Genomic DNA, 17,068 nt, shown 5'->3' with positions numbered 1-17,068 from the left:
GCACATACACCCACTGCTGCACACGTACAAAGCAATCGGCAGAGTAATGCTGGCAGTAGGAAGGCCAGCGAGAGCTAGTCAGACCCCAGCAGGCAAGACCTCGGTCACATTCTTGAGTTGCAGAATATGTAGGTTGACATAGGCTCTTGAAGGCTGATTCTGGCCAAAATAAAAGGCACGCAGGCCGAAATAGAAACCAGGGTACTTACTAATCTATGTTGAGATTGGTAACTGGAACACTCATGTCTCTGTGAACGATAAATCCTTTCCTTATATCAATCAGGCGAAAGGAAAAGAAATAAATGATGCCAAGGCAGGTAGTTGGGGGCAGTCATGCCAAGTAATCCTGTTGCCAGTGGGGTCAGAATGCCTTCTTCACCCATCGGCATAGCAAGGATATCCATGGCCTGGACATAAATGTTATGAACATTCTAGACATGTTCAGAACATCTCTAGAATCTAAGCCAACAAAAAAGGTCTTCCTGTTTTCTATACTTTCCTTAGTGGTCAATTCTGTAATGATTAGCATCTTTTTTCTTTATACATCAGAATATCTCATAAGATTATAGGTAAGAGCTTCTGGTCTGGGAGTCATTCTGTCTTTTTAAGGTGGCTTTGAGTCTCCCTTTTTGTCATTAAATTTATTTGTTAATCTCAGTTAAATTTAGAGAATGCAGTTTATTCCCCTGGTTACCTAGGTCTTGTGCATTACTTAGTCCCTGCAGCCTTTGTATTCTGACAATACTCACATATCTGTAACTACACACACACACACACACACACACACACACACACACACACACATTACACAGAACATGTTTATCAGGCATTCCTGAGCAGTTAACCATGCAGGACCTTCAAACCCTAGCCCACATTTTTTTGCATTTATCAACTTGTGTAGGAACCAAGGATGGGGTCTTTGAAGGCAGGAAAAGAAGCACTCTGGCTCTCACTGTCTTTAGTTACTTCCCTCCTTTGCCACAGCTCTGTGTGGTCCTGAGCTCTTATCTATGCCCACAGTTTCTGACCCCACCCAGCTATCACCAGCCCAAGTCCCTAGAAGGAGAAAAACACTGGATCTGTCTCTGTTGATTAAAAATAAAACAAAATGAAATAAAAGCCCTCCTCCAATCCCAGAAGACAAATACATTAACAAACCTAAGGAATAAGAAGAAGGAGAAGGAGAAGGAAGGAGAAGAAAGAGGAGAGGAAGAGAAACAAAATAAAAACAAAATCAATCAATCAAACAAAGACAGGAAAAGATTGGTGACATTAGGGCCTGAATGAGGCTGGAGTAAAGAGAAGAGCTACATTAGCCTGTTGGTCTAGGAATCTAAAAATACATTCTTTTCCCTCACAGGTGCCTCAAACTCAGTAAGATACAGGCTGTAGGAATTCGGTTTCAGAAAGAACTCTTCTGAAGCGAGAGTTAGCGAGGGCTACAAGGGGTTCAGGGGACGAGCAATCACTAACTGTCCCTCTAGGTCTACAAAAGAAAGGAAAGTGCCCAAGTTTCTCCTAATTCTGCATGGTAGATGATCTTGTTAATAGATGGGGTCTAACCATAACCATTACTGTTTCCATTTAAGCCCTGCTTACTTATCAAACCCTAAATTTATCCTCTTCCAGAGAGATGTAAATTTTTTGTTCAGGAAACATGCTATGCTGCAGCTTTAATACTGAATATCCAAAGTACTGAAGATAGCATGTCTAACTTAAACAATCCTTAACTGTTTTTTAGAATTCAAAAGTCACCAAGTCAGGAACTTCCCAATCTTCTAGCAGCAGACATGGAATTTTACCATAGTACTGGATCTTTTCCATTACTTCTGTATATAAGATACTAAGCCTTATACCTAGAAGAGCCACATTTGAATCAACCCTAGGTAGAACCTAAATACTGGGTCTATGCATGCTTCAGAGGTACTATACTTGAGAAAGTTTATAAACCACTACTTGACTTAGGTCTTGGGTCAGAGCCTTGGACTATGAACCAATAACCCATGTGGTGCAATAAACTGAAGGGAAAAAAGATTAGAAAACACTGGTTCTAATCAGAGTGTCATTCCTTCGGAGTATTTTTTTCTTTGTTTTTCTTAGTTCATAGAATCCATTAGGCAATATTATTTGCGATAAACAAGAAAAAGAACAGGGATTTCCTGCTTTTGAAAATAAATCACGAAAATAAATGAAGGAACTTTACTCAAAAGCATCAAGGAAAGCAGGAAAATAAAGCTACATTTCAGGGGAAATGGGAAATTTATGACTTATCTAAACTGTCAGATTCCAGCTTTAACCTTCAAGGTCCATCATATAGAAAAGTGTGCAATAACTGGCTGGTTCTGGTTTCCATTTCCTCTTCCTCTTGCTTATTTAACATGCACACATATCTCTGGCTGTGCCCGAGGCACAGTGATCCCAGAGGCCAGTCAAGCCACCGATGTCCATGATGAGGTTTTGGGGGTAATAGTGGGGTTCATGGGGTCCGGAGCCAATGACTAAGAAAGAATTCTTGAAGACAACTTTGGTGCAAAAAGATGATTTTATTGAAGCACAGGGACAGGACCCATGGCAGGAAGAGGTGTCCTGGGACCAAGAGGAGAGACTGGTTATATACTATGGGGTCAGGGGAAGTAAAGTTCAGGGGAAGTTTCCAGTGAGATTTTCATATGCTAAAGAAGACTCAGGATACTGGAGGCCTGGCTATTGTCAAGCTAGGGTTGTTTTTCTCTCTAGCAAAGCATTAACATTAAGACAGTAAGGAGTTCCTGGGGAGACATTTTACTCAGCCTGTCTCAAGTATTTGTCAATGGGCTGCAGGTTATAAGGAAATTTAGTTCTATCTGCCATGTCCTGCCTTTGTTTTCCACATTGCTATGGAGAGATGATGGAGACTTAGGTCCTCCAGGACTATGATCTCTATCTGCAAACCATTTGTTTTTCCCCTTTCCTTTGTTCTTGGGCAGCCAGAAGTACCTGAGGAATACCACACATATCCCACCTGGTGGGGGTGGGAGGGGGATTCGTTGCGGCCTTATGCTCCCTCATCAGTCCATGTTGTAAGCTGCAAATGGGGAGAAATCACTCTGAAAATGCAACCCAGCTCTGGTTGACTCACCCACAGGCTTTGTGAGAGAGGTGCCAAGGAGGCAAGGGACTTAGAAACCAGCAGTGTTGCCTGATGTCAGTGTGGTCTTTTCTCTCATTCTTTCAGTGACCAAAAACTGTTCACTGGCATCCTTCATGGCAGCCACAAGAATCTGCTGCTACTCATGGTAACCAGTGTATTCTAGGCTGATGCAACACCTCCTAGAGCCTTTGATGGAAACCGTCTACTTATGTTATGAGAATATAAATTCAGATGCCTAATGGAAGCAGACTAACTGATAACTTCTCTAATAAAGAGTCCTACACAGGGGGCCTGGGTGGCTCAGTTGGCTAAGCATCTACCTCTTGGTTTCAGTTCAGATCATGAGCTCACGGTTCATGGGCTCAAGCCCCACTTCTGGCTTTATGCTAACAGCGCAGAGCCTGCTTGGGATTCTCTCTCCTTCTGTCTCTGCCCGTCCCCTGCTCACACTCTATCTCTCTCTCTTTTTCAAAATAAATAAATAAACATTAAAAAAAAGAATTGTACATAGCTTTTTGTGCCTTCAGTGGTTTATAAACCCTGACTATGATTCTCCACTTAAAAATAAAAAATAAAAAAAATATTTGTGGTGAAGAATAACTTTTGAAGTAATTTTTCTCAGATAATACTATGAAAAAACATGCAGTGGGGCCAAAGACCTAGTTTACCTACCAACAGCGTAATTTATACAATTCCCATTAATAGCACCTACACATATAATATTTGACTCACAGGATTTATACATGTGATAAATTAATTACAAGATTTAAGAAAATATTTTACTTTTCCTTCCTGAAAAGAGGCATCTTAAATTTCTTAAAATCCTGCACAGAGCTTCCAAAAACACAAGTGCTACAGAACACATAAGAGGCAAGAATTAATGTTGGTCAAATTTTGGAATTTCTTTTTAAAAGTCCTTTAAACTTAAATACCTTAAGACATAACATGTTGTTTTTTTTTTTACTTTATTGACTTTAATTTTATATGTAATAAATAAATATTCTTATTGTTTGCTTTTTGATGATTTAATCTTTCTGATCTATCTGGATAATAATATCACTTATCTCTATACTTTTTTTTCCCAGGAAAGGGAGATAATAATCATGATGTTTCATAGGAGAAATGAGTAAAGTGCTTCAAAATGAGCAGCTGAGATAATGTAGTTTGAATCAACCAACACCCAAGCAGTAATGAGACTACATTCAGCCTACCTGACTCCAGAATCAGAATTTATAAGCCTTGCACTAAACTACAGATATCCCCTCTTTCAATCCTGTCATCTTTCCTGAAACCTTTCCCCACAGCTGTTAGTAGTAAGAGAGAACAAGTAGGCCAGATCCCTGGAGGCAAGCCAGATCTCTTCCCAAAGGCCCTCATAGAGGATGAGGTATGGGTCCTGCAGTGAGCATGAGGCAGGAGGGTGAAGATCAATCCCATACTCTGAATTTAAGAAAAGACTGGTGTCTACACTGAATCAGGAGGAGGGTGAACATACTCATACTGTCTGCTTCAGAGAAAGGCATGTTTCCCAAACTCTTGGTATTAAGAGGCCTAGTTCTTATTCCCTGGGCTATGGCAATGTATAATCCTCATACCCAAGGTCTAAGGAAAGGATCATTGTCCTCACACTAGATCTGTAAAAAATTTGCCTTGGGAACCTAGAGCCCTATCTCTATTGATAATGAATTTCTTATTCACCCAGGGCTATTCTTCACTGAGTAGGTCTTTCTTGTCCATTCACTGGTCTTCTCCTTTAGTGATAAAATATCATCTCTCTTGACCTAGAATCTTGTCATTCTAAGCCATATAGTCTAGCCCAGGGAGGTTTTCCTGACTTTTTTCAGAGGGGAAAGCTGTAAAAATCACAGCCCAGGCACACTGGTCCATTAAAGATTGAAATTGGATTGTGCAATTAGAGAATGCTTCTTCTCCAACATTCTTTACCACCCTATCAACAGGACTCCAGAATAACAACCGTGGATTGCAGCCGAAGAAGTTGCAAGGTGCACACTATGTTTCATGATGAGAGTTTAGGGAAGCCCAAAGATAAGAGTGGCATCAGCAAACAAACAAACAGACAAACAAAAGGACACTAGAGGCATCTGAACCCTCTGGCACCTCTGGCCGCAGCAAACATTAAACCTACTCCAAATCCTAGCCTGATTAATCTATTCATTCGTCAGTTTGATCACAAGCCCTGGTTTTAAATCATTGCAGACTCCTTATCTGTCTCACCAATTAAAGAAGTGTAAGTAGGGCAGAAAATGAAAACGAGAGTTCAGGGAAATCTCAAAATAGCCAGTTTCCCCTGAAGTCACAGAGAAAAGGACAGAGAGAGGGTTCCCGGGAAGCACAGGATATAAGTTCATTCTGTCTATTCTTTCTATGAAATTACCCTTGGGTATTGTACTTTGGGATTGAAGTCTTAGTCATATTGTGGATCCCTTGTTACTCCATTCAGCTTCATGAAGTAACCATGTATATGTTTTGTCAGCTTTAGAAAACTAAGAACCAGAGGCTTTGTTATAATCCACTCCTCAACTGAGTTAAAACTGGCTGAGATTCTGTGTCAACAGTTGTATTTTTTTCTTCACTCTGTTCTTGTCCCTGTCACCATCTTTAACCCAAATATTAAAACTGTCTGGCTAGAATCATTTCCTTATCTTGGGCTTAGCTCCTCTCTACATGTCTTTCTTGAAGAAGAAGAAAGGGAGAGGGGGATGTCATTTTGGAGGATCACATGGAGAGAGAAGAGGGTGAAAAGGAAATGGAAAATTGTGTTGAGGACAGAGGAGGAACCAATGCCTCAGGAACCAACACACATTATCACAAGTTCAGTGTGCATTCTTCACTGCTGACCCTTTCCTGATCTGACTCCACCCCTGAGGGACACAGCTCAGCCTTGACCAATGATTTCAAAGAACTAGGAGGAACAAGGGGTCAGAAGGTCAGCAGTAAAGAATAAAAGGTGACCCTTTCCAACAGCAGCACATACCCGCTTCTCTCTCTGATCGCTTGTAAGTTCCCAGATCTGACATCATGGTGCATTTTACAGCTGAGGAGAAGGCTGCCATCACTAGCCTGTGGGGCAAAGTGAATGTGGAAGAGGCTGGAGGCGAGGCCCTGGGCAGGTAGGCACTGGGTTTCAATGCATGGGAAAGGATGGTGAATATGAGCCTGGCCACTTGTCTGGGAAGTTCCTGAAGAGCTTTGAAAGTCTCTGATTTTCCACCTGCTATGGTCCCATCACATAGGCTCCTGGTTGTTTACCCCTGGACCCAGAGATTCTTTGACAACTTCGGCAACCTGTCCTCTACTTCTGCCATAATGGGTAACCCCAAGGTCAAGGCACATGGCAAGAAGGTGCTGACCTCCTTTGGTGATGCTATTAAGAACATGGACAACCTCAAGGGTGCCTTCGCTAAGCTTAGTGAGCTGCACTGTGACAAGCTGCATGTGGATCCCGAGAACTTCAGGGTGAGTTCAGGAAATGTTCATGTGCTCTTTTTATACTTTTTACTTTGAGATAGACTAACAAGAATTTCAGAAATAATGGGTCAAACTTGGTGTTAGTAGGACAGACCGCCAAAGGGCATGACCAGGACTACCTTGATTCAGGACTAGTGACAGTAAAGGCCTACTAGCATCCAGGGTTTGCTTAAAACTTCTCAAGAACTTTTGTCAGAACTGAAACGACATCAGAGAAAAGAAGACTTGTTCAAGGAGGAATGGAATTTGGCATTTGATAAAGGACTGTCTCAAGGAAGGAAGAATGTCTTATTTTACGTGGTTTCTGATGACTGAAGCGTAGGGAGAGATTTGGGGTGGGGGGAGTTTTGGACAAATTGTCACAAGGAAAATACAACAACTTCTCTAAAATATATCGTATTACCTGTCAGTATTGTTACCAAGTGGAGACTTGTCCCTGTCCTGATTGGAGACTTTAAATAAACTCACTGTGAGAACCCATGCCACCCTAAAATCCTGTTGTTACAGGAATTAGACGACTTGTAGATAGAGGGAGGGAGAGATGCAAATAAAAATGGTGAGATGCAAGAGGATGGAGATAGAGGTGGGGAGGGTGTTGAATGGAGAGCTCATACACATTAAATTGAATTTAGGGACTAGCTTATCTGATTTCGTGCAGACACAACCCTTGAAGTAGTTTAAGGTATGGAGTTGGCAGGGACTGTAGGTATTGAACCACTTTTTCTGCAATTCTTTTCGAAAAATTGTACTCAATGTGCCTCTTTTTCATTTTGTCTTTCACCTAAAAGCTCCTGGGCAACGTACTGGTGATCATTCTGGCTTCTCATTTTGGCAAGGAATTCACCCCTGATATGCAGGCCATGTGGCAGAAGCTGGTGGCTGGTGTTGCCACTGCTCTGGCGCACAAGTACCACTGAATCTTCCTTCCAGTTCAACAGTGCTCTTTTGTGTCCCCAGGGCCCTCCTTCTGCATATGGGGACTTGCGTTTGGCCTTGAGAGCACAGCTTCTGTTTAATAAAGTTCATTCTATTCAGTCATCATAAATGAATACTGTGTTTTTTGCATCTTTCACTCATTGGCTGAGGGGTGAGGTGAGACATAGGGAGAAATGAGAGCTCGTTTGGGAAGTGTGTAGGGACTCATCAAAGGAAGATGGGTATTATGGGAGAATTCTAGAAGGTCTGGGTGTATGCTAGGATGGGGAAGAAATTTTCTGGGTTGGGGAAAGGGTTAATTAAGCGAACAGGGATTTACAGGACAGTGTGGCAGAAACTTACAGTAGAGGGGAATAAAAGAGATGCTAAGAAGTGCCTCAGAAGAAATCAAGATAGATTTGTGGTGCGTGTCAGGGTTCAGCTTTAAAAGCTTTGCATGGATCTAAGATCTCGGCTAGGGTTACTTTTTCAATTTGCTTTAATGTACATTTTGAATCAGCTAACTTATCATATGTCATGTGAGCCTGAATTGGACATAAGAGGATGAATTGAGGGATGGCTCGGAGTTTTCCAGAAAAATCTCCATTAACCAAGAAAAGTCTGTTCTTTCCCAAAGGGTTGCATGGTCTCAGTGGGGAGCCACAGTGGGAAATCACTGTGCATTATTTTATAATCAAACATAACATATGCTAAAATAAAGTTGGCATTAGGATATTATATGAATTCGGGGGGAGAGAAGAATGACCAAGGTTTCGTGTAGCAAATGAGATAATAACAAAGGCTCATAGTCTAAAACCAGTAAATTAGGGCTTGAGCTAATTTCTTGCAGGAAAAGTCTTTCTGGAAGTAGAGGAGACGGTAAGAGTATTAGGAGAGACTAGATAATCCAAGGCTTTGATTATAAAAATAAAAACTATTACTATGTTTTTGTCAAGAGTAAACAATAAATATCCTTAGAACTATAATCACTCAAGGAATAGGAGTTGGGGTGGGGGGAAGTTATCAGTTTAATGAACACAAAATGAATTCCAAATTGCAGATTAGATGTAGATGCTAATTCAGAAGAACAGACATAATGGCCTAAACCCAAGAAGAGCAGTGAGATCTGCAAAACATGAAGGAGGAGCAGAGGTTGAGTGAAGAAGAAACAGTGTCTGATTGGCTGGGGTGGATGAGAAGGAAGGAGGTGGTAGGGAATGACTGAAATCTCCCAGCCCTGGGGGATCTAACAAGAGGCTGTGTACTACCTTGGGGACCCCTGTGTGGGAGTGGCAAGAACTGAATGACTCTTGAGGAAGTCGTTGTTATTTTACTTAGGGAGTCTAGACCTCCAGGCCTTGAGTCAAACTCTCATATCAGTTAGGTATTTCATTGCCTCTGCACATTGATCAGAATTTGTCCTCTGAATTACCTTCTAATTTGAGTTTATGTCTCCACCATCCAGATGAGAGACCAATGATTACTTAGTTGCAGGTTGTCAACAACAGTGGTCTCTGAGCCTCAGTAGCCTCTCTTTATGCCCTTCAGCAAAGTAAACAGGAGCTGTTAGAGGTACTAAGCCTTTTACCCAGTCTGTCAGTCAGTGTCTCAGTCAACAACAAATGTGCATTTTTAATCAGTCTCATTTTCTCTTTCTTGCCCTCAGCTTTTACTCTGATTCTGCATGTCCCCGGGGTCAAGGATGGTGATGATGGAGTGGTGGGCAGAAGATACATTCTTTATCCCTTAAGAGTCTAGATTTGGATCTTCAAGTTGCCAGTCCAGGACTATTTACATGGTAACAACTTCATAATTAACACACACACGTGCATGTGCACACACAGGCACATAGGTCTGGATGACTCAGATTTTTAATAGATGAAAAAAGGACTAATTGTTGTCAATAGGCAATAAAAGCCATGTGAGCAAAACAATGTTGTGATGGACCGGATATTCTTGGAATATTAATCTGGCTATGAGTACAGAGGTTAGGAGGTTATGTCATTGCCAAGATTAAAATCCCGTAATGGCTTCTTACACTCTACCACTGAAGACAAGTTCTAAATTATTAGGTTTAATGCTTCCTCTGCAACATTTCCTGCTTCTTCTTACCTTTACCTATCACCTGCACCAGCCCATTATTCTTATCTCCAGCATCCCAAGGGTTTGTTGTACCTAACTCAGAGGTTTGTACTCCCTATTCCAGCTTTCAGACCTTTTATCCCAATATTTCCCCATGGCAAATTCCTTCTTTTCATTCTGGATCCGGCTCAAATACTACCTCCTCAGAGGGACTAATCCTGCCTGGTGTAATCATGGCTCTCCCTCATTAAGTCCAGATATTAATTTTTTCATAGCAAATGATATTAACTGAAATTATTTTGTAGATTGGTTTAATTATCCATTTTCTATATCTTCCATGCCATGTTATAAATGTTAAGAGGAAAGTTTTTTTCTCTTCCTCATTTATCTTAAGTCTCCAGTACTTACAGCAATGATGACAGTTATTCAACAAATAGATATTAAATGAGGGTCTCAGAACACAAGAGAATGAATGTTTGAAAAGATTAATTCTCTAGTAGCAGAAATTCAGCTTTCATGTATTAGGTTGAGTTCTTTAAAATTTAGAGTATCCTGTAAGTAACATGGAAGTGGATTTTCCAGTGTTATACGTTTAAGGAGCAATTTTAGGGAGAAACAAACAAGCCAGTTTCCTAGAACTCTACAGGCAGGAGTAATAGACCCTGAGAGAAAAAATAAAATAAAACGAACTATTCCCTTTCTTGCTGAAAGTGAGTCCTGTCTGGTCCTATAAATGCTTGCTTGAGATGCTTGAGACCAAAGTACCATAGGTTACAGGGACAGTAGTGTGTGGCATCCTGTCAGTGAAGATTGCTTCTGCTTACTAGAAATAAAGAGAAGTTAAACATAGCAAGCAGGGTAGATCCAGCACATGCCAGAGACAGCTCTCTTAATCTGCAGCCCATCCCACGGAATCTTTAAGTACTCTCTGCATTGAACAAACACTGGCACCCTTCTCCCCCAACCAGCCTGAACACCTATGTGCTCAGAGACACATTGGAAAATACATGGAATCTTCCAGACTGCTGCCAGATGACTCCAAGGGAATATTCTGTTACTTAGGTAAGTAAGGAAAATACTTAAATGGATTAAAAGACTATATAAAATGGATTAAAAAACACGGGAGTAACATCCAATCCTGCCCTAATCTACATATTTTTTCCTATTCTGCTTCCTTTTGATGTTAGATAGAGACATTATTCCTATTTTAAGAAGTATTAAATTGTGTGCCCAATATAATCTTAAGAGATTTGAAAACCAAGAAGGGCGGAGGCCTCTTCTTGTAAAGATTGGCTGAACAACAGAATGATACATTATCGCAACTCTTCAGTTAATGTGGAGGATATTTACAATTCTTCCTTTTTACTGTTTCAACCCAAGCCTCATCAACCATCTTCAAGTCATTGCAGGCTGCTGGTGGGGGCCAGGGAGGGGCTTGAGATGTGAATTGCATACTGGTTGGAGCCAGTAGGGATAGGTGCAGGAGGGAAGCGAGGTGGGGGGGGGGGAATGAAGTATCAAATTGGGCATGAACAGCAGAGTCCCTCTGAGGAATGGGTATTTTTTTAAATTTTCTTTTTAACGTTTATTTACTTTTGAGAGAAAGATACAGAGGTATGGGGGGGGAGTGCGGGGGCGGGGGGGGGGGAGGTGGGCAGAGAGAGGGAGACACAGAACCCAAAGCAGGCTCCGGGCTCTGAGCTGTCAGCACAGAGCCGGCTGTGGGCCTTTAAGTCAGAGACCACATGATCGTGATCTTAACGGACTGAGCCACCCAGGCTCCCCGGAGATGGGTGTTTTTTCAAAACAAGGGAGTGATATAATCATTTTGGAAAGCATTTAGAGAGACCAGGTAATGAAGAGAAGGGAGTTAGTATTATTTTATGTTCAGGGAACCAGTCAAAATTATTGTTCAGAAGGGAAATATGAATAATAAGTTTTAATAAAATTGATACATATGTGGGTGCATACCTGATCAGAGAAGAAGTATAGACTTGGGACTGGCCGTAGCAGCTTGGTGTGATGAGGAAGTGATTGGGAAAAGAACAGACAGGACAAAGATTCAGCAGGACTTGGAAATTGATTGACAGATAGTGGGGAAGTCACAGATGATAGCCAGTTTCTTGTCTGGTGAGTAAGAAAGAAGGACATTTTTTCTGTCTCTATTGACACGGGAAAAAATGCCCAGATGCCTCTTACTTTGAAGCTGGAAAGAGCATAACTGCTCTCCTGGCAATCATTTCAAACCTCAGCGTGTTGAAGAAGTCTCTAGAAAGCTCAAACTGACTCAACAAATAATTAATAGGTTTCAGAAGACTGAATCTCCTTTTTACTCCCATTTCACTGATCTTTATTACTGCTTCTTCCCCAGAATCTTTCCCGCATGCACCCACCCCGAAGAGTTCCCCAAATGTAGGCTTCTTGGATGGGGCACATGAGGTCATGGCTGCTCCAATTCAACAGCCTCTGGAGTTTCTTTGGCATTTTCAGGAGTCCCACAGTCTCATATAACAACACAGCAGAATAGACAGGAGTCACTGATGCACCATTCACTTGCAGTCACTCACACACTTAAAACACATGTATAGAGCACCTTCTGCAAACACTTACAGTATCTAACACTTTTGAATCCTGCATTTGTCTTATCCTCTATTTTAAACATTGCTCTATTTTCTAAATTAAAATGGCAGGATTTATTCTTTTCCTGTGTTTTTCTTATTTCTCCCCTGAGCACATTTTCCCTCCATCAGCCTTTTTTCCTTGCTGTCCTCGTGGATTGTGAACACGTACACACACACACACACACACACACACACACGCACGCACACGCACGCACACACACAAAACGCATGCCTTCAACATCAGAGTATTTAATATTTGAATGGGTTCTCATATTTCTCAATAGTCTATAAAAGCCACTTGAGCAAAACAGTTTGGTAAGGAACAAGATATTCTTGCAATATTAATCTAGACAAGAGTACAAACAGATTAGAAATGGTATCAGTATCATGATTAAAATTCTCTAATGGCTTCCTATTCAAGATAATGAAGCTAATCCTGAAGAGCTGTAAGCATGTGTTACCTCTACTATCATCTCTGACCACTCTTTTCTTTGCTATTTCCATATCAACACCATCGACCCACTATTTGTCTCTCTGCATATACAGGTACATTGCGTATGTGTGGGAGGGTGTGCGTTTTCCTGCCTTAGAGCTTTACATTTGCTATTCCAACTTCCAGAACCTTTCTTTCTTAGTATCTTCCCATGGCAGCAACTTCATGCCATTGTGGCCTCAACTCAAATATTGCCCCCTTAAAGAGATCATTGCTAATATAATTGTGTCCCACTCACAATGAGATATAAATTGTCCTCATAGCACCTGGATGATCTTAAGGCCACTTTTGTCCATTTGAGTAAGCAATGCTGTGATATGTCACAAGTAGACCCTAAGAACTTCAGGTAAATCTAGGAGATGTTCACACCCTCTATTAGCTTTGGGACAGCTTAGACAACTGAGCACTGACCTGACTGCAGTCTAGGATGGCTGTGAGAAGGGGAATATTTGGAAACATCGGAGCTGAGAGAACTGAACTAAGATCAAAGGGCCTAAGGAGCACTTCTCGAAATCTAGAGGGACCTGTTTGAATTCTTTGTTTTTAGAAGAGACTTGTATAGAGGTGAAGAAAAATGACTATTGGTAACTTGAACTTTACTTTTTTTCTCTCCTGGAGGCAGAAAAAACAAGGCCAAGGAGAAATATCTATGCAGGCAAATGTTGGCTCTATATAAGGAAGGAATCTACGGTTCACAAATACATTGCTAAGGTTATTCATATATAGGCTGGACACTTGTACAAAATTGCTCCTAGAGACCCATTTCAAACTTACATCCTATAAATCCTAAGGTGGGGCAGAGCATCTCTGAGGGAGGGAAATGGCAAGAACATGTGTCCTGGAGTGGCTATGGAAAGAAACCTGTGGATCCTTGTTTTTCAGCCCACAAAATAGGAGGTTGGTCGTGGGGAGAAGAAAGAAAAAGTGGAATCATGGCCAGGGGTTAGTCCAAGAGAACACACTTGTGTTTAGTCACTGGGCAAGACCCCAGGTTTTGTGGGAGATTGACATTGGTGTGGTTCTAAATGGAAGTTGGCTGGCCAGATACCTGGAGGCCCACCTGGAACTCTCTGTCCCTCGTACATATCTGTTATCTCTTGCCACCTCCACAGCTCCTGGGAAACATGCTTGTGACTCTTCTGGCAAACGTTTTTGGCGAGGCATTCACCCCCTGGGTGAAGGCAGAAGATGGTGACTGGACTGGCTAATGCCTTGACCCACTGGGATCACTGAGTCCCCTGTTTAGTATTGTAGAGTCAGCAAAGAAGAGCTTATTTTCAAACAATAGCAATAGGAGTGGTAGCAGTAGTAGTAATGATAATAATAATAGCAATGGTAATAATAGTGCTCTGCTAAGAATTCTTTACTGATTGTCTTCAGTTCTACTTTTCCCATGTGCTGTTACACTTGTGAGAATCCCAGGAATTATTTGTTGTGCTGTGAGTATGTGTGTGTGTGTGTGTGTGTGTGTGTGTGTGTCTGTGTGTCTGTGTGTGTGTCTGTGTGTGTATGCATGCAATCTCCCCATTCAATATTTGTATGCAGTAAAGGTTTTGGCAAGAAAATAAAAAACAATAGGGCAATGAAAGGAATATATGCTTGGGACATACATTTGGGGAAAACATACACTTAGGGGCTCTTCAAGTTAAAGCTAATGACATGTGGCTGGGGGCATGGGGGAGGCTGTGATGAGAGAGGATGGGTGTCATGGGACAAGAACTCCTCTGAACCAGATGATTACATGGGTCTGAGTGAGGACTCTGGGAAAGACCAAGTATGGAGATAGAGTACCAGTGGGGATTCTTCTGGGGAAAATTAACCCAGTTCTCAAAAGGTCAAGGTCCAGGCAAGGGCTGCAATTCCATTCCGCTAACAGGGGGGGAACATGTTTTCTAAAAGCAGCTGGTTTGTCACAAGCTCTTGTGAGGATAGATTAGGGATGGGAGGGGTTGGAGGTCTGAGCAGGGGGATAACTCTTTGAAATCACCTCCAAAGAACCGGCCCTGGGCTTTAGGAAAGAATTTTGTGGCTTAAGTGGTGAGAGCCGCTGGGGACATTAAATTGACTGCGTACCATCAGGAGACAGCATGCGGGAGCCTGCAGATTTGCTACAGTGTTTCAGAGAAGGGAGATCCCTATAAACTACTCAGAGAGGTGGGGATTTAGGTGGGGGGAGATGAACCAGAAGAGGCTGAGAAGGCAGCTCAGCCAAGCAGATGAGCACTGAGAGATCAAAAGAGAAAGGAAAGATATTGCACAGAATAGTTGGGGAGGATCACAAGAGTATTCCTCTGACCAGAAGTTAATTTCGAGTTATAGACAAAGCTGTAATGTGATGGACAGGACAGTGAGAAAGTTAGCCTCACTGTGGGTGTTGAGTAGATTAGCAATCATGCTGATGCCAGGTTTACAAATCTGTGCTCGTTTCCCACGCCTTAGTGTAAAATACCCACACTCTACCCTCAGGTGCCCAAATGGTGAGGCCTGGGGCCGTCACTCCAACTTTGCTCCTTCCCACTCTTCCCTTAACATCTCTCTCTCTCAGATCTTGTCATGCCTTAGGCTTGTCGTGTTAGGTCTTTCTTTCTTTCTTTCTTTCTTTCTTTCTTTCTTTCTTTCTTTCTTTCTTTCTTTCTTTTTCTTTCTTTCTCTCTTTCTCTTTCTCTCTCTCTTTCTCTCTCTCTTTCTTTCTCTCTTTCTCTTTCTTTCTCTCTTTCTTTTCTTTCTTTCTTTCTTTCTTTCTTTCTTTCTTTCTTTCTTTCTTTCTTTCTTTCTTTCTTTCTTTTCTTTCTTTCTTTCTTCTTTCTCCTTTTCTGTCCAGCCTCCAAGTTTCACACTTGTCTTTCCTGGCTTCAAGGAAACTACTTATGCCTGGCTCCATATTGTCATCAAGGTCCCAGTTCAAATGTATCTTCCTTTCAGACCTCTTTCCTTACATTATTTTTGTCTAGTCACTTGCCACCATGTCATCAGATGCATTTTGTTCCTCGTCATATAACAAACACCATCTGAACTTCTTTGCTGATTTAATTATTAGTGTCAGATTCCTCTACCCACTAGAATGTGAGCATGATGAGACTAGATACATTGTTTTGTTTTTTCCAGGATTTCCAGTTGTTGTTTTTTTTTAATTTTTTAATGTTTATTTATTTTTGAGAGAGGGGGAGGAGCAGAAAGAGGGAAAAGTCCAAGCAGGCCGGAACTCAAAGACCGGTGAGATCATGATCTGAGCTGAAGTCAGATGCTTAATCAACTGAGCCACCCAGGATCCCCAAGATTCTCAGTTTTTAAAACAATGCATGGCATTATTGGCCTCGGTCAATATGTGCTTTTTAAATACGTGATGGATGAATGACCAGAAAACTGATAGATGACTGTGATGATGATCTAGCATCGATGCGATAAGCTTCCAGACAGCAGTGGGAACAGTGAGCATGGAAATAAAGTGGAAGTGTGAAACAGCCATGAACGGGAGAAGTAAAAATATTCTTGCAAAGTAATTGTCTAAAGAAGGTGAGAGAAAAGCAGGAGTTAGAGGTAACTACCAGAATCATTGTTGGTTTGCTGGAAATGTGGGAGGCTATTTGCCAACATTCAGAGATGCAGATATCCCCAAGTCTGTGGGGTCCCAGTGTGCACACAGTGTGCCAAACAAGCACCAGGGCCATCAGGGAACAAGGGCCCTGAGCCTTTCCCTCCGACCATGCACATGGCTAGGGGTAGGTGGGATTCCTGGCTGTGGTCAACATTTCCTTGGGTTTCTTTTATGTCATTGACTTCTTCCCTTGAAGAAATCTTTTTGGGATTGATTCACACATTTTTTCTTTATATCTCTGTACCAAAGTGTTCACATCAGCACAGCTGGACTTGAGAGCTCACAGATAATCAAGTCTGTCATGATAAAGTAGCTTCCAGCACCTTAACAATTCTTATCCACAGTGTAAATGTAAGTTTTTTCCCAAGATAAATTGATAAAAGCCTTCACTATGTCAAACAGACAAAGGATTTCTTTTATACTAGCAGAAATCCAACACTAATATATTGGGCTGAACTCTTTACATGTTAGAGTACCCTTGTAAATACGCATGGAGATTATTTCTTAAATTGAGAAAAAAATTTTTTTGTAAGAGTCATCTCCGGGAGAAACAAACAAACCAGCTTCCTGGAGCTTAAAACATGGGAACAATAAACTCTGAGATAGAGAGAGAGAGAAAAAAATACATATATATATTTTATATTATATATATATATGATATATATATTTATATTTAATTATATATATACATATATATAAATATGAATACATATGTAATATAAAATATATATAAATATATATTA

At 41.3% G+C, this 17,068-nt stretch overlaps 1 protein-coding gene across 1 annotated transcript; it reads left to right on the top strand.

Annotated features, from left to right (window-relative positions):
• The first annotated feature begins 6,107 nt into the window (after window positions 1-6,107).
• On the top strand, window positions 6,108-7,664 carry HBE1 (hemoglobin subunit epsilon 1). The gene is made up of 3 exons (XM_058687985.1): window positions 6,108-6,261; window positions 6,385-6,607; window positions 7,408-7,664. The coding sequence occupies exons 1-3, from the start codon at window positions 6,170-6,172 to the stop codon at window positions 7,534-7,536; spliced, it is 444 nt and encodes a 147-aa protein (XP_058543968.1). The 5' UTR covers window positions 6,108-6,169; the 3' UTR covers window positions 7,537-7,664.
• Window positions 7,665-17,068: the final 9,404 nt, after the last annotated feature.

Source organism: Neofelis nebulosa, chromosome 10 (genome assembly GCF_028018385.1).
Source record: "Neofelis nebulosa isolate mNeoNeb1 chromosome 10, mNeoNeb1.pri, whole genome shotgun sequence".
Taxonomy (NCBI): domain Eukaryota; kingdom Metazoa; phylum Chordata; class Mammalia; order Carnivora; family Felidae; genus Neofelis; species Neofelis nebulosa.
Note: the sequence above shows the minus strand (reverse complement) of the source record. Positions and strands in the feature narration are given on the sequence as shown.